Raw genomic sequence first — 20,690 nt, forward strand, 5'->3', positions numbered from 1 at the left:
TGTCCCGGATATCGGTGCTAATTAGCAAGCTCTGTGGGGTGAGTGCCAGTGAGAGGGTACCTTGATGTTATATCAGATGTTGGGGCAGTCAGCATTCCGTGGTGTGTTGCCGTCCGGCTGGTAGCTCTCCTGTCTGTCTAACATAGGAAGCCACAGGTGCAGGCGACTGGGCTTTATTCTCCGGTGAGTTGGCGCTGATGGACAGGATCTCGTTCGCCCTTGTGCAGCTTTGTCCAGAGTTGTGTGCACCCAGTTGCATGATCTGGAACAAGCGGGTCCGCCGCGTGGGTAGGCTGTAAGCAGGCCTTCATAGGAGCGGGCCTAGGTCTGGCGGCCATCTTGCTTTGGGCCTTGAGCTCACGTGGTGGTATAATGTTGCCTCCGAGAGCCGTTACGGGATGAGGACCGGGATAACCCCCCCGGTCCAAAGGGGGGGGGATCGGGACCGGGCCCGCAGTGATGCAGCTCCTCCGTTGGGCCCCGTAGGGCAGGATAGTGGAGCGGCGGCCGTCCAGTCCACTCACCGCCGGGCTAGTCTCGCTTGGTACGGCAGAGATCTCTCCCCCGAGGGACTTAAACTCCAGGAGTAAGCCTCTCCTCGGCTCCGGTGGCCCTTATGCATCGAGGGTCGCAGTTGTGGGTCAGGTAAGTAGCCAACATTCCCGGTTTTCAGGCTTATTGTTATGAGATTTGCAGGAGCTGGTCTTTCCTGCGACCGTTCAGGTCGGCGGCCCGGCCCCGCCCCCCCAATTTCATAGTATTTATTGAAAAGCTTTTAAGAATAATTCATAAAGATGATGGTATTTCATCAAAGTAACACAAAATTCATCCTATATACACCAACTATATACATATATCTAGACACAGTATCCTCCTTTGTTCAATGAATAGTTCAAAGTCTGTATATCTGTACACGTTAATTGGTGATCTTAAGCGCAAAAATAAAGAAAAAGTCATGTGGGAAAATGAAAAAATAAAACAGTGGAACAATAAGAGAAAACTCTAGGAAAAAATAGCAAAATCGAAACAAAAATCGAAAAAAATGTAAAAAATGAAAAAAGTTGAAAACAAAAAATTGAGAATAAGAAAAATGAAAAAATGGAAAAAATGCAAAATACTAAAGTCCTGATAAGTAGCAGTCCAGTATATAGTGCACTATATGTTACCCACTATCCGTGGGTTGATCTCGCCAATGTCGTGTCTATTTCTTTATACTGTGTCCTGTAGGAAGATTCTGTAGTCTGTGAAAGATGGTCTGAATGGAGGGGATGGAACGAATTCCTGATAAAATACACTCACCTTCATAATAATTAGGCATAGGGGTACAAACCTGATAAGAATTCAGGGGCCACCATAGAATGGCAGAATCCTGCTAACAAACTGCGGACTGTAGCAAAATAATTGTCATTTAATGTTTGACGTAAAATAGAGGGGAACGCGTGCCCCCCAAGTTTGACATGGATTAGAGCAGATGTTTGTGTGGAGAAATCGCAATCTCCGCGATGTAACAATTTTTTTTCCTTTGGCTCCACTTTAGTATCAAAATTAAATAACCTTTTTTGTGCTAATTGCAATGTTTTATTCTGAGATCAGTTGTTAAATTTCGGTTTTAGGTGTGGGGTTCTGTGTGGGTGGGAGTGGGAATTGGGGTGCTGAGTTGAAGGAGTGTGTGTTAGGCAGGTAGGCAAAAAAAATATTTTACCGCTTTAAAAGTCACCATGGCCCGTTACTGCAGTGGAGGCTTACGCCATGCTGATGAGTGAGTCAGAGGAGAGCGACTCTTATTGACCTGTCTGACAGTGAGACACTGCATCAGATGCCCTTAAGCAAGCTTTCTGATGATGGTGCTCCCACCGAAACACCATCCAGGAGGAGTTCAGAACACCGCACTGCTTCTGAGCATAACTGTGTACCACGAAATCTAAGTTCCCCTGAAATACCCCCATTTCTGGCTACCCCTGGCATCGTTACCTGTGTTGAAGATTGAGATCCAGAAAATTGTTTTAGCCTGTTTGACAAATGGCATGTTTGGTTGTGCAAACTGCATTTTATGCAGTTAAAGATGGGCAACTAGATCCACCAGGCTGCCCTGATTCTGGAAAAACTGCAAATTGTATGGGATCTCCTCCTCCTCCCATTAACGAGTAAGGGCTATCATCTGTGGCTAAATCATTTTTATGCTGGCTTAGATTTATTTATAAATGTATTTTGTTACCCCAGCCTGTGACACACTGAGGAAGAACCGGAAAGGTTTCCCCCAAAAGCTGACTGCTGGTAAAATCAGTTGCTTTGTGCCATGAGCCGGAGCCGGCCCTTGGGCACACGGAAAGAAAGAGCACAGTGCCAGTGTCAGTACGCAGATGTAAGGCACAAATCGAGAAGACAAAGTTGGATACAGCGAGCGTACGAGGGGATTCGATTTGCCAGACCCGTGTATCCACCATATCTGGTTCACCACAAAACAAAGACCTACTGTAAAAGTTGCCACCTACCTTATTCAGATTGCAGACTATAATTCCTATGTACTGTACTAAAAGCAGCCACAGGGAAGCAATACACTTTCTGCGAGTTCACCCTGAAACTTTTGTTTGTTTTGCTTTTGTTTTGTTTAATCTTGCCAGCCTTTTAATCTCTCGTCATTGCAATCTCAAGATGTCCAAAGGGGGAATTGTTGGTGAGACAATGCTAAGTAAAAATACTGAGGCTTTATTACATCAACGCACATCAGGATTATGGAATGTCCTGTGAAAATGAGGAAAATGAGTCACGTTGTCAAATTTACAAATCTGAAGACTGGAATGGGCAAGACCTATGTTTGACTCTGTAACTTTCCAAATCCCCATAACACCTGTACATGGGGGTATACTTGTGAGGCTTTGCTAAACACGAATGTGAGTGTTTTAGAGCAGTAAAATTTATAGTGACGATGATATAATCAGTGAAAGTGCTGATTTTGTGTGAAAAATGCAAAGAAAAAAATATGAACACTAGCTTTGGCCAGGGGTTGTGACTAAGTGGCTACTAAAAAAGACAGTACATACCCCATTCTGAATAGCCTAGGTCAGGGGTCAGCAACCTATGGCAGTTGAGGTACATTTGCACTTCACTCAAGGCTGCCTGAGATAAACAGGCTCTGGCCTTTCAGGAGTCCCAGTGGGACTTCAGATACCTGCTAGTACAAACCAATCAGCATTTGCAGGTGGTGAGGGGCAATCCTCAAGTTACGCCTTGCAGCACTTAGAGGATGTAATCTTGCATCACTTCCTCTCCTTGCTTGTGAATGTACCCAGCCAGCCCGGTCCGCACTGGACCCCAGGGAAACCCCACACTGCTAGATATACACAGAGCTGTAGAAAAATCCTCCCCATCATACAAATAATACACACACACACACACACCACTGACAATTCACATACACACCACCAAACACACACACACACACCACTGACAATTCACATACACACCACCAAACACACACACACACACACACACACACCACTGACAATTCACATACACACCACCAAACACACAATCTGACATATCATCCACGCACCCAATTCCATTAGCAGCCCCCCATACAGAGCCCACATTTATAGATGTTGTACACTATACCACAAACTACTCATGAAAATATACAATATAACCGCCCACATACGCACAAATACAATGTTACAAACAAACTGCAGCATAAATAACACAAGCCGGATACGGCAATATAATACCTCAATTTAAAAGAATAGGACCGGCACGCCAAGGGACTTCAAGATCTTGTTTTGGCACAGTGCTACTAAAAGGTTGCCTACCCCTGCCCTAGGTCAGCGGTGTTCAATAGGTAGATCTCCAGATGTTGTAGAATTCCAACTCCCATGATGCTTTGCGTGCATTTTGAATGCCTTTTAGAATGGCAAAGCATTCTGGAAGCTGTAGTTTTAAAACATCTGGGGTTCGGGCATAGGCTGAGGAAGGCGGACAGCGTATTCACCAACCCACCTCTTGAAGCCTGACAATGGTGTGAGCCCTGACGACCCCACATGGACACTGCTAAATGTAACTAGCCCACTGTACATACGGACTTATCCACATTATAGCTAGCAACGAAAAATCTCTCTTCTGCAGCTCGGGACTGTGAGTTAATCTTGCCACACACGCTGACGCTCCACCAGCTTGTTACACACAGATCCTACACCTCAGTGTCTACTATGAGTATAACCACATCACACTAGCCTAGCATATTGACCATACACACGTGCATAATCTACCTACCTAGCAATGTACACCTGTATAAACCGTGAGCTACTAACCTACCTTAACACACGCTCTGACCAAGCCTGTTCACAGCATAAATACATACTTACAGTCGAAGCTAAACTGTTAAACCTGCTTATGTTATTATAAAATTGTGCCTTCTAATCAAACGCCTCGCATGTTGCTTGAGGAATGCTTTTGGGGCACTTCAAGCCTGTATGTCACATTTCTATGCACTGCATTGTTATACTTGTGGGTCATCACAGCAAACAAATATGTGTAATTTATGCAGTAAAAACGGTTTTATGACATTCAGTTAAAATGCCGTGCAGAACTTGAAAAATAACAAAAGGGTAGATATGAGGTTTTCCCAGCTTTGTTTTTTACATTCCTTCATTTAAATGGAAAACCTGTTTCTTTTCAAACCTTCATGAAGATTTTTGTGCTGACTTCTTTGTCCTTTTATGTTATAATCTCTGAGATCACGCCTGCCTCTTCACCACCAATAAATGTGAGGGACTACCCCAAAGTATTTATTTAATAGATGTGATATTGTTCCCTTTATCTTATACCGCTATATGAATAAAGTATATATCATATTACACGGTGTATCGAACCTTTAGGAGCCTTCAGTTATTTAAACTTGATGTCAATCTATTTGTGTTACTGACCCCATGGCATTTAAAGGGTTAAGATATTCAACTTACACATTGGAAGAAGTATTCACTAAAGCCACTGTTAACCAGGGAAGTGTTTGGTGAAAAATTGTACAATTTCACAGCTATTTATTCTAGGCACATTGCCCTAAAATATGCGAACCCCTGGTTTATTATTTCCCGTCTAGGGAATAACTCGGCTGGCTTAGCCCAAAGGGTAGCTCTCATAGCGTTGTTGAATTGATTTGCAATTATTATTCTGTTGCAGGTATGTGAACACCTTGCTTAAACTGATCCCACATGCTTTGGGCCTTCAAGATCAGCTGCATCAAGCCGTACAGAATGGAGACATTGAGACGTCGCATGGCATCTGCCGGATTGTCGTAGCACTGGGAGAAAATCATTCTCGGTATGTTTGAAGAAAAATTTTTGGGTAACTTATACTCAGGGCAGATCTGTAAATGTTGGGTGCACTGTGTAGGTTAGGTTACAGTTAGTTACATTGGGTGGGTTTATATTATTAAAGGGACACTCCAGGGTCCAATACACGCTGATAGATGCATTTTCAACTAGACTTTGATTGAACTACATTCATCTTTTAAGTCCTTAAACTGAATCCATCCGTGTACACAGCAATCATCACTACATCCAGCAAACAAGGTGACTGAAAAATTTAAGGCACCTTGTATGTATATTGACTCTCCCATGCTGACATTGCGCTCTCTCTCTCTCTCTCTCTCTCTCTCTCTCTCTCTCTCTCTCTCCCCCTCCCTAGGGCTCTCCTGGAGCAGGTGGATCACTGGCAGAGTTTCCTGGCCTTGGTCAATATGATCATGTTTTGCACAGGAATACCAGGACATTACCCCGTGAATGAGACCACCAGCTCTCTCACCTTAACGTTCTGGTATACTTTGCAGGTAAATCTTGGCTATTTTCCTTTCCGCTGTGGAACATTTGGAAAGGTTTTAGAACACAAGGAGGGGTCTGGTTAAGGAACAATTCTGGAGCATAGTTATAAAGGTGGAGCAGTCGGCAAGAACATTACATTACATGCCATGGCGAGTGCTCCATTTCTGCAAAGAGTTACGCTCTATGATTACCCATGAAAGCCATTGTTTTTGGCAGGTGGTAATTTTTTTATTTATTTTTTATAAATATATGCTGTAATCATCTAATGGGTGTCTGAGCATCATGGAAAAGTAGTTCAGAAGGTGTGCCACAATTAACCATCCGTGGTGTATACGGCACTGAACGATTATTGTTCTTTATACGCGGTTTTCACAATGCTGAGCTGTACATCCTAAACCCAGCAATCTCTTCTCCCTTTTTATAGGATGATATCCTGTCATTTGAAACTGAAAAACAGGCAGTATACCTGCAAGTATACCGCCCTGTGTACTTCCAACTAGTGGATGTGCTGCTGCAGAAAGCACAGTTTCCAACAGATGAAGAGTATGCTACTTGGTCGTCTGATGAAAAGGAGCAGTTTCGCATTTATCGGTATGGGTTGTGCCCCACATTTCTCCTGTTCTATTTGCAGAGAGAGAGCATGACTGGTGTGTTGATTGACCAGATTCATTTTATATCCCTGCACTGGTGGTGTCTCTTCCACGTCCTGTTAACGATCTCCCGATCCTTGTGCTGTCTCCCCCGATCCTTGTGCTGTCTCCCCCGATCCATGTGCTGTCTCCCCCGATCCATGTGCTGTCTCCCCCGATCCTCTGTCTATAATACTGCTGCATTAATCCGTTTCCTTGCTTCTTCTTTGCTGTCTTCACTCCATATTGACTGTTTCGCCTTTTATACGCTTGCTGTATTAATTACTTTCCTCGGTTCCCATGTATTGTCATCACTCCTCCTAGTCTGTCCCCATGTTCTAGGCTAATATTACTTTATTCAGTTCCTCTGCATAATATTTGCCATTACTTTTCCTCCTAGTTTGTCCCCATGTTCTAGGCTGCTGTATTCAGTTCCTCTTCATATTATTTACCACCATCACTCCTCCTTCTTTTAGTCTGTCCCCCTGTTCTAGGCTAATACTGCTATATTCAGTTCCTCTGCATATTATTTACTGTCATCAGTCCTCCTGCTAGTCTGTACCCCTGTTCTAGGCTAATACTGCTATATTCAGTTCCACCGCATAATATTTGCCATTACTCTTCCTCCTACTTTGTCCCCATGTTCTAGGTTGCTGTATTCAGTTCCTCTGCATATTATTTACTGTCTTCACTCCTCCTGCTAGTCTGTACCCCTGTTCTTTGTTCCCCTTCTATATTCAGTTCCTCTGCATATTATTTACGGTCATCATACTGTGTTGTCCTTCCCCTAGAACCTCTATACTCCTGATGTAATATTTTGTTGACTCCTGGTATTTTGTCTAAATTTACTCCTCATTGGATGTTTTTCCCCAAACTCAACCTCCAAAGGTTCATTTCGATTTAAACCGTAAACCCTCCACAAATGCTCATATTACGCCCCATTTTGCTGACACTGCTTTTAATCTACATGCCTATTGCATCTTTACTCCACAAACGTTTGCGGCGCTGAGGATAGCGATACATAGCTTGCTTAACCCCTTAAGGACCAAACTTTTGGAATAAAAGGGAATCATGACATGTCACACATGTCATGTGTCCTTAAGGGGTTAAACACAGTGCTTTGTGATTCGTACCTGCTTGCGGTAAGACATGCAGCAAAAAATTCAAACTAATTTAAAGTATATTCATTTATGCCTTCAGTAATATATGGATAAAAATGGTTTATATTAAATGACCAGTTAATTATCAGAATCTCTCTGAGAGTAGGAATCGGTCTATGTTGATAAATCAGAGCTGGGTTTGTGTCGTGTTACATCTGATTTATCACTGGGTAGCAATCTGTACAGCGCTGGGTTTGTCATGGTACCCAGTGATAAATCCTCAATCTCTGGGTCTGAATCATGTTACCCACTGATAACTCTTGATTGTTGTCCTGTTTTGCAGGGTGGATATTTCAGACACGTTGATGTACGTCTACGAAATGCTGGGAGCAGAGCTGCTCAGTAACTTGTATGATAAACTAGGACGCCTTCTCACTTCCTCTGAGCAACCGACATCGTGGCAGGTACCCTAGTAACCTTGTCTCAAACTGATCCATCACGTTATAATGGGCATCTTTAAACAATATTTTGCTGTAATTACAAAAAACATGTCACTAATTATTACTGTGCTAGTTATTACTATCTAAAATTCAGAATGAAATACCAGGCAGAGTAATGTTTTAAAACAAAGGAAATGAGAACTCTCAGAAAGTAATGTTCTACAATTTTTTTTAGACTCTTTATGATCTTTCTTCACAGTGCTGTATATTATTAGTTACATAGTTACATAGCTGAAAAGAGACTTGCGTCCATCAAGTTCAGCCTTCCTCACATATGGTTTTGCTGTTGATCCAAAAGAAGGCAAAAAACCCAGTCTGATGCGCTTCCAATTGTGCAACAAACTAGGAATAAAATTCCTTCTTGACCCCAAAATAGCAGTCAGATGTCTCCTTGGATCAAGCAGCTATTACCCCACTAATTAGACATTATACCTCGCCTCTGCACTTTTTCTAGTGCCATGATATCCTTTTTTAGAACAGGTGCCCAAAATTGCACAGCATATTCAAGGTGTGGTCTTACCAGCGATTTATAAAGAGGCAAAATTATATTTTCATCCCTAGAATGTATGCCCCTATTTATACATGACAAAACCTTACTGCCTTTAGCAACTGCAGATTGACATTGCATATTGCTGCCTAATTTGTTGTCTATAACAATTCCCAAATCCTTCTTGTGTGTTGCTATCCCTAATTCACTACCATACAGGTTGTAAGTTGCTTGTGTATTCTTGACCCTGAAGTGCATAACTTTACATTTCTCTACATTAAATGTCATCTGCCATTTTAGTGCCCAGTCCCCCAATCTATCCAGATCGCTCTGCAGCAAAGAAAGTCATTTTTACTATGTGTAAAACGAATTTCCTTCATGCTCATTAAAGAAACACTATAGTGACAGAAATACAAACATGTATTCCTGTTACTATAGCTATGAAAACATAGTTTAGACCCCCAGGCTCAGTGTCCGCAAAGTAAAAGGTGATTTATTCCAGCACCACACTGGTCTCCTCCCAACTGGCCCTGCCACCTTGGCTGAGATCATCACATTTGTGCAGCACTGACCCAGGAAGCACCTCTAGTAGCCGTCTGAGAAACTGCCACTAGAAGTGTTACTAGTAATGTAAAGACTGCCTTTTCTCTGAAAAGCCTGCAGGGACAGACTATAGACACCAGAATAACTAGATTAAGTTGTAGTTTCCCTTTAAAGCTTCTCTGTCACCTTCTAAAATATTTGCAAAGACCCACAATAGTGACATCTCCGCTTGGTGTATGATGGTGCAGAGTTTAGATATACTTACCTGATTCTGTCCTCTGGCACCGACATTTTCTTTATTCAGCTTCTGGTATTTTATCTGCCAGGAGCCCGCATCAGTGCTGTACTCTTGTACAGGCACACAGAGACTCCATAGGTATTGTCTCAGACAATGCTTTATACACCCAGCCGGGGGAAGTGGCAAAACTTGAGAAAGGTAGATAAAATACATAGGGCAGATTAGTTCCTACTTTGTTTTGTGTATTTTGGGAGGAACAGGTTAGGAGTGAGGAAGGGATGAACAGATTGAATAAAGCACTGACGTAGCTGAAGAGTGCAGTAAATGCATTTTTCTTTATTGACCAGCGCTGTAAGAGTATTCCCTATATTTATACCTTGATTTCTTTCCCTCTTATGTTCAATTTCACCAGGGAAGCAACACTTTGCACGTTAACAGGTCATATGGTTCGTGTTGCATTCGGTTTTGAAAGCCAATAAATAGCTATTGGTGAATACTAAACTTTAATTGTTAATTTAAGACCATAGTTTCAGTGACCGGCTTCCAGCAGCCGTCCTAAGGAAAGTGTTGTTTATTTATCCAAATTCTCAGCCTCCTAACATGTTACTAAAAAGCCACAATATCCCCACCTTCCTTCCACCTCGTCGTTGCAGGCCTAACACTGTGTGGTCGTGTCTTCTGATGTGGCTGCATTGAGGGAATAACACAGAAATCTGGTAACCACCAGGGTTTCCCCATGTCGGATACCCACTGAGCTGCTGATAGTCCTGTGTAACCGGGGGGCTGCTGTTTGAGCTGTCACTATGGGGAACGTCAGAATCAATGTAGCGGTAATAGATAATTGATGAAGCTTTACTCTCCTTCCAGCACACAGAAGCATTATTGTATGGCTTCCAGTCCATCGCTGAGACCATTGATGTTAATTATTCAGATGTGGTTCCAGGGCTGATTGGCCTCATCCCGAGGATCAACATAAACAACGTGCAGCTTGCGGACACAGTCATGTTTACAATAGGTATGGCCGACTATTACATTGTTCCCACTTCTTCCCCGATGTCCATTTGAGCCTCGCAATGGAGAGAAGTGCTTGGTCCCAGTGTTTCCTCTGAGTGCTTCAGTGCTGAAACAGTAAAAAATAAAGTTAAAACCGTTAGAAACTATTCAATACACAGCCTGTAGATAGATTCTTGGAGAAACTGATCACAATGCAAATATTTTAGGACATTTTTCTTAACCTATTCAGTGCTGGACTGCTCATGTAAAGGGAACACTGAATTCTTTGTTTTATTGTTATTTACTGTGTTTTGAGTTGCTCTGTGAGTCCGTATTCTATGTTGTGTTAATGTTTTCACAATGTACACGCTGTTTCTATGTTCTTTCTAGCTGTATGTTTGCACAGTTCATTGTTTTCTTGTAATAGCACGTCCTCTCCAGGGAGCCCTCTTGTCCTCTGAGCCCGGTGCCTGGTAGCGAACGAGCAGGAAATATTTGCACATATGCACAAACTGGGCAGCACGGCAGAGTCTCTGTATACTGGGGATACAGGACAGAGCTAAGGGAATGCAACAATTCAGCAGAAATGTGTTTGAGATTTCTACCATGAAAGCTGTTAAGTGTAAGATAAATGCAGTGCCTGGGCGATTGTGGATTATATATAAAATGATTGTGTTATAATGTTTACAGTGTTACAGCACAACCTAGAGAAATAAAAGTGATGTGTGGACTTTATGGTATAAGCAAGAGAATGAACAAATACTCATAAGAGGGAGAATCTAAATATTTAACCAAATAATCTCTTTTAAACTGAGCATCTCTTTGAATGTACAGTAGCTATTGTTATTGCCAAGGGGTGTGCTGTCACCGCTCTATAAGGCCATGAGATCATGTTAAATTCCTCAGTCAGCTCCCATGAGGACACTACTCCTAGAGACCAGTATGCGCCGATATATACAGGATCTGAAATTCACTAAGAATGACTAAAACATCAATAATTGGCTCCATATAATTAATTTAGAGCATTCTCATCTAATCATTAGTTTGTGTTTCATCCCATATTGAGTGAAAAACCCTTACATCCTTCACCTGTTGCTAATGATGGTGATCTATAGCACATCCTGTATTATCTGATGTTTCAGAATCAAGCCAGGAAATGATTATATTGAAATGCCATGTTTCTGATCTGGGATGGTGTCCGGGTGATAGTTTACGCTCCAGTGGGAGTTATTTAGAACAGAGCCAATCGAGGGTACAGTGCCACTCATGGAGCAGTCTCCATGGAAACAAACAATGCTCCAGCTGAGTGCCCCATTCTTACAGTTCTGATCCAGAATCACTGTTTATACAGAATGCCCATTATAAACCATAATCTGAGTTTATTTGTTTATTTTATAATGTAGTTCATAACCATTCTAGCTTGATGTAGAGGTAAACATTCTGTAACTTGCTTTTCTAAGTGTTTGATTTGTATTCTATTGGTGAACTTGGTAACTACATTACCCATAATGCTCAACCAGGCTCTAGATGCTACTTGGGAAATGTAGTTCCTTCTGCAGTATTGAGATTAGTCGGTGCTGTCTGTTCCAAGCCCATTATTTGATATTATTTATATTAGAATTTTTCACGGGTCGTTTACTCAATAATTTACTGTCATTGGCTCCGCTTGAGTAAAGGGCCCTTAGACATAATGAGATCGATCTTAATTATATGAATTATTCTCCACATCCTGACATATTCTTTTATGTGTCTTGAAATGCGCCGAGAGGCACATGCTTTTTCACACGGGGGCATACATTGATTTGATGGCTACGCAGTGCACAGTAATGTTGTCTTTAAAGTGGACAATCATTCACATGACTCCATTGGTCCATAACATCACAACCACTGCAATGAGTTTGTTTTAAACCAGACCATTAAAGGAGCACTCAAACACTATAACCACTGCAGCACACTGTGTGGGTTATGATGCCAGGTGTGCTCTGACAACCTTCCAGAGTAAGTAGTCAGCCCAGTTTTAGAAAAGTTTGACAACTTACCTGGGCTCCGCCAGTTGCCTCTCCTGATGTAGGAAGCTCCTGCAAGGAGCTCATGTTAGCTTAATTGTGCTGCTGTGCAGTGAATGAGATCGATAGCCGTGTGCTCTCAGTCAATTAGCTCCTACCTGCTGGAAAGAAAGCACCGGGGGCCAGTGGACTCCAGGTACATTGTCTAACATTTTCTCTCAACAGTTTAACCTGGAGGGCACCAAGGCCCTCTTTGCACCGTAAATAGCTGTAGTGGCTATGGTGTTTGGATTGCTCCTTGAAGTATTCTTCTTTGAAAACTAGAGTGAGAGATAACTACTGATATTGAATGATATAAAGAACAATTGGTGACAATATTAGCATACCATGGTAGATTGGTACACTGAGACAAATAATGAAATGACTGTTGTCACAAGTACACCAGTTTGGAGTTAGGGGGAAGTGTAAAATTTACATAGAATAGGAGTTAGGACAGAAAATAAAGGGAGCGCCATGAGTTTCTCAAAGCACAAGCTGCGAAGACTGGGGATTTGCAGCAGTTGCAGAAGTTTAGAGATGGATGCCCCTCTTTATTGCTATTTAATTCGAATGCATTCTGTTTATTGTGTGCTAATAGGAAATGTGGGATATCTCTGGCCTGGAACGTCCAAGTTTCCATTATAGGCTGATTGTCTATGACAGCTGCACATAATGTTTGTATTGTTTTTGTTTGTTAAAACAGATGGAGAGCTTTAAAGTATGTATATTTCATCTCACTGATTTGTTTATAGTGCCTGGAGTCCCCTGTCACTATCCCTCCATTCACACGATTATAGACTAAACTGAGAATTTCAGAGAATTTAAAATGTAATACCAAAAAAGTAATACCAGTTTGGGTGCTTTTCACCTTCAATTTGAAACAATTTGCAACAATTCTCAATTTAGTGAATAACCCTGATAGTTAAACCATTTTGAGCAATTTAACACTGCATAAAGGTTCCGTGGCCACCCACAGCCCAGCCCCCACTGAAGGTGTGGCTAAGGCAGAAGTTACACACTTCCTTCTAGCCATACTAATTCATACCAGCAATGGACACTGTGATAGGCTGAAAGCAGTCAGGTGAGCCTCTCAGCCAATCGCCTCTGCTTGCTGCTGCCCATGCTAACATTTCCTCATTGGTTCAAGCAGCACAAATGGTAGGATGATACCAAGGCATTCCAGAAACTATAACCACTTCAATCAGATGAAGCCGTGCGTCCCTATAAACATATAATTCAGCCTTTCCCTATTATTGAAGAAAGCTTTTGAGACCTAACAGGAAATAAACTATAATACACTTTTAAAAACAAAACTCATGTTCGTTTTCCCCCATACAAATTAAAACGAGTGGTACGGAGCGATTTCCAATTCTTGTTTGTGATTTTATCAGGTGCGCTGGCAGAGTGGCTCGCAGATCATCCAGTAATGATCAGTAAGGTTTTGCCGTTGGTACTACATGCGTTGGGAAATCCAGAACTGTCCATTTCCAGTGTGTCTACCTTGAAAAAGATCTGTCGAGAATGCAAATACGATCTGCCGCAGTACGCATCTAACATCGTGGCAGTGTCTCAGGTACAATACAAGGATTGCCTTTTACAGCTCATTGTATCTTTCTTTTGAGTAAAGTCTTAAAGGGAAACTACCTGCACTATTTACACTACACCTCAGTGATGATGGGTGGAATTGCCATTGATAAAGTGGAAGTGTAAATTCTGTGTTAACTATGCTGCTGAGGGCGCTGTGAATGCTAGAAATTGCCCCATTTCTTTGACAATCTGCTACCAAACCGTTAAATTAAATAAATACATTAAACTAGGGGCACTACCGAAAAGCTCTTGGCAAAATATTATTTAAGTTGATATCTGTAAAGTGAATTAGCTCAATACCAAACACCGTTACACTAGTAAGTCAGGAGCCATTTTGCCAAATTAAAGAGTTACAGATTTTAAAGTTTACACAAAGCCTTTAGTATACCAGAGGTTTCCGAGAGCTGCTTCTGACTCTGTCTGACTCCGCAAACATATATTCAAGAGCAGAGTGGAGCGGTTTAAAGTCCATCTTAAAAGTCCATAATATTTTCATGTTAATTCATAAAACCGTTAAAAGGAAGATTTATATCATGTGTTGATGTGGTACATCCTTTATTCCACGCTGACATCTTGTGGTCAATCTTTGTATTGAAATTTATCATACGCTGCATTCTTGTACTTACTTTTAATTGAATTTCAAATGGAACATGAAATAATACCAAGCTCTCTTTTCACAGGAAGTACTCTTGAAGCAGATTCACAAGGTAAGATCATTTTTATACAGGAAAATGGAATATAATGGCTCAGATAACGTGTTTCCAAGGTCTAATTCCAGACCTCAAAACAATTATTATAATTCCTTATGCAGTGTTATTCATTAACCCACAAACTGGCCAGGGAATATCAAATTATACGCCACGGGAGCTGTATTGGAAGATTTTTCAGTTTCTGCGTTAAGTTTGCTATATCTTGTCTATTCTTGATAATTTACAGTATAATGAGGTGTTTTCTGTCTGCTCTTTACAATGATCTCTCATACAGATTCAATTATTTCCCAGTAAAGACAGATTAAGTAGCTGCCTGGTTTGTTATATCCTAGGTGTATTTTATTATTGCTCACAGTACTAAATATTTATTTTATTGAACTGTAATGCTGCTATTTGAATGGTTTCTACAGTTGGTGAAATAACCAGCTGATCTCTCTCCACATGTTATATATGCGTATTAAGCCAGTTGTGCAGCCTATAGCCTATTCTTTGCTTCTCCAACACCGGGAGCTGGAAGTCTATCTGTTCTATGTTGTAGCTAATTCCTGACAGCAATCGTCCAATTGTTGGTAGCCCAAAAATCGCCCACATGGAGGTAGCCCAGAAATATCCCCCCCCCCCACGTGGAGGTAGCCCAGAAATATCCCCCCACCCCACCCACGTGGAGGTTGCCCAGAAATATCCCCCCACCCCACCCACGTGGAGGTTGCCCAGAAATATCCCCCCACCCCACCCACGTGGAGGTTGCCCAGAAATATCCCCCCACCCCACCCACATGGAGGTTGCCCAGAAATCCCCAGATCCTTTCCTGATGTACTGACAGACTGCGTGGGTTGCCAGCCACAGGGAGGCATTGCCCAAAACCGTCTCATTGTTTGTATTATGTCTGTGAGTAGGCTCTGCCCGGGTTACCAATGTCTTAGTAATCACAATTATCACGCATCTTTTCTTTAAGAAGCATTTCTATTGGCAGTTGCTACATTCTCCATTATTTTTATCATCACTGTGTCTGGAAGCCAATCTCTTTCTGTCACTGATTTTCTATTTGCTATGCTGTAAAAAATACCCCTGTCCCATGTAGAGCGAAGCAGTTTGTGTTTCAATGCGTACTGTAAGAATGTAGTGTGCTGTGTGAGATTGGAGATTGTTTTGTGTCGCGTGCCTATTCCTTCTCTGAGTTGTACATTTTCATTCCTCCAATCCGTACAGACCAGTCAGTGCATGTGGCTGATGCAAGCCCTGGGATTCCTGCTGTCTGCGCTGCAAGTAGAGGAGATTCTCAGCAATTTACATTCTCTGATCACCCCGTACATACAGCAGCTGGAGAAACTGGCAGATGAAACGGTAAGTGAACAGTTTGGGTATGCTGGTATATTGATTACCAATGAGACTGAGCTCCTCAGTTCCTCCTGGCTCCATAGTACCGGCAGAACACTGGGTACTTGGTAATGGATTGAGTGATAGGTTTAACAATCTGATTCTGCTGGTATATTGATAGCCAATGAGACCAATAGCTCCTCTCAGTTCTTCCTGGCTCCATAGTTCTGGCAGAACACTGGGCACTTGATTATAGATTGATTGATACGTGTAACAGTTTGTATGTGCTGGTATATTGATAGCCAATGAGTCCAATAGTTCAGATCAGTTTCTCCTGGCTCCATAGTGCAAAACACTGGCTTTTTGATTGAATGTGCAACAGTCTCAGCATCATTTGGTTTTCTTGGTAGTTATTGATGTGCTGTGATTGGCTAATCTCCTAGCAAGTTCACCATGTTTTACCATTCTATGCTCACTGAAATGTAACCTATTCTCAATGTGTCTCTCCTAATCCGTGGTCTTGGATATGTATAATTTTCTTATTATGAATCCACTAATCCGTGGTTATCGAAATGTAACCTTTTACCTGTGTGTCTCTGCTAATCCGTGGTTATCGAAATGTAACCTTTTTACCAGCGTGCCTTTGCCAATCCGTGGTTATTGATATGTAACCCTTTACCAGCATGTCTCTTCCAATTCATGGATGTTGAAATATAACCTTTTATCAGCGTGTCTCTGCCAATCCGTGGTTATCAAAATGTAACCTTTTATCAGCGTGTCTCTGCCAATCCGTGGTTATCGAAATTTAACCTTTTACCAGTGTCTCTGCCAATCTGTGGTTATCAAAATGTAACCTTTTACCAGCATGTCTCTGGTAATCCGTGGTTCTCGAAATTTAATCTTTTACCAGCGTGTCTCTGCCAATCAGTGGTTATTGAAATGTAACCTTTTACCAGCGTGTCTCTGCCAATCCGTGGTTATTGCTATGTAACCCTTTACCAGCATGTCTCTTCCAATTCATGGATGTTGAAATGTAACCTTTTACCAGCGTGACTCTGCCAATCCGTGGTTATTGAAATGTAACCTTTTACCAGCGTGTCTCTGCCAATCCGTGGTTATTGAAATGTAGCCTTTTACCAGCGTGTCTCTGCCAATCCGTGGTTATTGAAATGTAGCCTTTTACCAGCGTGTCTCTGCCAATCCGTGGTTATTGAAATGTAGCCTTTTACCAGTGTGTCTCTGCCAATCCGTGGTTATTGAAATGTAGCCTTTTACCAGCGTCTCTTTCAATTCATGGATGTTGAAATGTAACCTTTTACCAGCGTGTCTCTGCTAATCTGTGCTTTCTAATTTGCTTATTGTTTGATTCTGCAGCCGAATCCCTCCAACAAACTGGCCATTATTCACATCCTAGGGCTCCTTTCTAACCTTTTCACAACTCTGGACATCAGTCACCACGATGATGACCATGAAGCAGCAGAGGTGAAGAAACTGCCTGTGGTGCAGGGACCAAACCCAGTAAGCAACCGATGGTTGATGTCATTTGCTTTGATATAATTCATTGTGATGAGCGATACAAAACTTTATGTAGAGGAGTGAAAACACTCCACCTCCAGTTTTAATATAATAAACCGCTGCGGAGTTAGTTGGCGCTATATAAATACCAATAATAATAACTTCACGGCATAAAAACTGGAGCACTTTTCATGCACAGACCTATAGCATGAGGTGTCAGCCCTACTAACTGCTTATCTTTATAGATTAAGGCTGTTAATGTGTGACCTTGCTTGTTCACTTATATCTTGAACCCACTTTAATTTTTTTTATTTATTTAATGAACCATTTCTGCATAAAGAGCCGGATAAAATGATTGCGGGTAGCTGCAAGTGAAACCAGTCCAATGACCCCTTACTAACCCCGCTGCTACTTTTCTCCTCCCTATTCAGGTGGTGCTGGTCCTGCAGCAGGTTTTCCAGCTCATCAGGAAGGTTTTAGGCACCTGGCTGAATGACGCTCAGGTGGTGGAGGTGAGTTCTGTTACTCTGTGACTGGGTAACATGATATTGGCAGCATAGTGCTGGTGCATGTGCATAACATTAAACTCTTTGTCCAAAGATAAATAGTAAAACAAATATTTCCTAAACTCTAAAAACCCACCCCCCTTTTTACCCATTGTGAAGTATTGAGAACAAATCTCCAGTCCAAAGCTTTGCATAGAAATGGGTGGTTTTACTGAGATTTAGGAATACGTTATGGCTGTTAAAATGGTGATTTGCTTTTCTATAATAATGCTCACAGACTGTAATCACATTCCATGCAGTTGAGACTGTCTCTCTAATATCGCTCTCCCGCAGGCTGTGTGCGCCATCTTTGAGAAGTCTGTGAAAACACTGCTGGATGACTTTGCGCCCATGGTTCCCCAGCTGTGTGAAATGCTAGGCCAGATGTACAGCACAATCCCACAAGCCTCAGCCATCGATCTCACCCGGCAGGTAAGCTGTGAACATTACAATGTTTCCTGTGCATTTGGTAACTGTCCCAGCCAGAAGAGCAGAGTGTAGATACATTGTTTTAAGTGTTGTTTAAAGGGCTCCTATATAAAATCTTGCTATGTCATCTGATTTCCACAGCATTTACCTGAATCTCTCATTTTCCCCTCTCCCATAGATGGTCCACATCTTCGCCCATGAGCCAGCTCACTTCCCTCCAATTAAGGCGCTCTTCCTGCTCGTCACCTCACTGACGCTGTCCCTTTTTCAGCAAGGTTAGTTACCAGAATGGAGGCAAGTCTGTCTCCGCTGTCTTCAGCTGCATCTCTGGGCAAACGGATGCCAAACTTGGAAACACACTAAGAATTGCTGGTTGGCAATTGGTTATTTAAAGGATCTCTCTAAGCACCATCACAACTTTGCATTACAGTATTGCAAAGTTGGCCTTGCACAGAGCTCCCTGCAGCCAGTCTTCGCTCTGACAGGGGCTTTGAACTGCAGCTAACGGTAAAGTTTGCTGCAGATCTAAGGCTGCCTCTGGGAGCGGTCAGTTGGGCAGCCAGAACAAGTTTTGTCCAAACTTTGTGTGCAGTGTCTGCATGTCACGGACTGTGGCTCTATGGAGAGTTTGCACAGTGATTTACTAAACCTTGTACAAGGCAATTTGTAAACTGATCGCAGACTGATTGCCATAAGTCTACAGAGCAGTTCTCTCCACTGATCAGAATGAGATGCTTCTCGTTAGAGGTCTCTTCATAAAGTGATTTTCCTGAAAATGTCTAAAAATAAACAATATTTGCATTTATTTATTCAGCTCTTTTTGCTGCATAATCTACTTAATGCATTAAATATATGGAGCTATAGTTTCCCTTTAAACTCTTTAGTTGGCTATCTCCACTGAATCAGAGTAATTCTATTATTACGTGATCTTGTGATGGAGTTTACAATCTTGTTTCATTAGGTAAATAATGCATTAAAATATAAATGTATATAACACTTCTAGGAAGATGTTTTTACTGCAGGTTCCCTCGGGGTCTGATCGACTCCTGGGTTCGTGTCACAATCTGACCTGTTGCTTCCGGCCAATGGCTTAACTTCTTGCAGTGTTTCCCTCATTTAAATCAATGAGAGCCACTTACACATGCATGGTATAGCTGGGATTGCTGATAAGGTAACGGAAACCACACGCGTGGCACCTGGGTGGGCTCCTTCAGCTGGCTTTGATCCCATCCCATTGTTAGTGCAGCCCAATGAAAGTGAAATCCTTGAGACAGAGGAGTTAATGTAGGAGAAAAGTTTCATCTTTAAAAAATGTCATTCCATGATGTAACATTCTGATTGCGTGGTCTGTTTTATGTGCTAGTAAACAAAACATGCAGTGTACTTTTAATATGAGGTTTGTTATTTTGCAATACGTGGCTTTAAATGAACATCAGAGGATGCCCAGCCTGTTTCAGTGCTACATTAAGAAAGTCTTCTAAATGATCTATATTGGCACTTTTTCAACCCCTGGTTCAGTGACTTAACATAGCGGCAAATACTGCACTCTTTCAGTATTAAAGGGGCACGCTAGTCACCTTGAACAACTATAGCTTAATGTAGTTGTGCTGGACAGTATAGGCTGTCCCTGCAGGCTTTTTAATGTGATACTGCATTTACAGAGATGCATTGGATTGAGATAATCAAGTTTGAGGATCTCAGCCAAGGGGGCGGAGCATGGGCAGGGCCTGACACAACAGGCCCTTTCCGTCACTGGAAAAAAAAAGTGTTAAATCACCTTTCTCAGTGGAGGTAAGGTGGATGCGGGTGGACCACTTCTGTATTCCTGACACTTTATTGTTCCTTTAAGTAAAGAATGGCCCACAAACGTTTCTTTGAAATATACCTGGTGAATGTGTCCGTTTGCCCAGATCCTCATTCAGCTCCCAAAGGGAGCTCTGAGATTTTCTAGTATGCTCCCTGTAAAACACTTCCGTTCTGTAAGGAGACACAAAGTATCAAACATCATCTCTTAATAAAGGCACTAAATTGGCACAAGTAGAACAGATTTAGAAAAGGGCATTTTCTCAATATTAAGTGATCTCTTTTTAAAGGAACGGTCACTTTCCTGAGTTTAGCACAGCAAGATAGCGGAATAAACGTTGTCTTGATTGTGCTAAAATGTTTTTACAATTCTTTCTAGTTTTATTTATTCACATATGTTGCTAGGCAACACTGGGCAAAGCATGCAAGCTACACAGCT

At 41.9% G+C, this 20,690-nt stretch overlaps 1 protein-coding gene across 2 annotated transcripts in view; it reads left to right on the top strand.

Moving 5' to 3' along the window:
• Window positions 1–20,690, top strand: part of IPO13 (importin 13) — a 48,544-nt gene that overhangs the window by 17,306 nt on the left and 10,548 nt on the right. For both annotated transcript variants that reach the window (XM_063427685.1, XM_063427686.1), the window contains exons 3-14: window positions 5,170–5,310; window positions 5,677–5,818; window positions 6,235–6,401; window positions 7,883–8,003; window positions 10,175–10,322; window positions 13,737–13,918; window positions 14,613–14,639; window positions 15,852–15,986; window positions 17,334–17,477; window positions 17,906–17,986; window positions 18,314–18,451; window positions 18,627–18,723. In XM_063427685.1, coding sequence (XP_063283755.1) covers window positions 5,170–5,310; window positions 5,677–5,818; window positions 6,235–6,401; window positions 7,883–8,003; window positions 10,175–10,322; window positions 13,737–13,918; window positions 14,613–14,639; window positions 15,852–15,986; window positions 17,334–17,477; window positions 17,906–17,986; window positions 18,314–18,451; window positions 18,627–18,723 — 1,523 coding nt within the window. The remainder of the gene's footprint in view (window positions 1–5,169; window positions 5,311–5,676; window positions 5,819–6,234; window positions 6,402–7,882; window positions 8,004–10,174; window positions 10,323–13,736; window positions 13,919–14,612; window positions 14,640–15,851; window positions 15,987–17,333; window positions 17,478–17,905; window positions 17,987–18,313; window positions 18,452–18,626; window positions 18,724–20,690) is intronic.

This window comes from Pelobates fuscus, chromosome 7 (assembly GCF_036172605.1).
Source record: "Pelobates fuscus isolate aPelFus1 chromosome 7, aPelFus1.pri, whole genome shotgun sequence".
Lineage (NCBI taxonomy): Eukaryota > Metazoa > Chordata > Amphibia > Anura > Pelobatidae > Pelobates > Pelobates fuscus.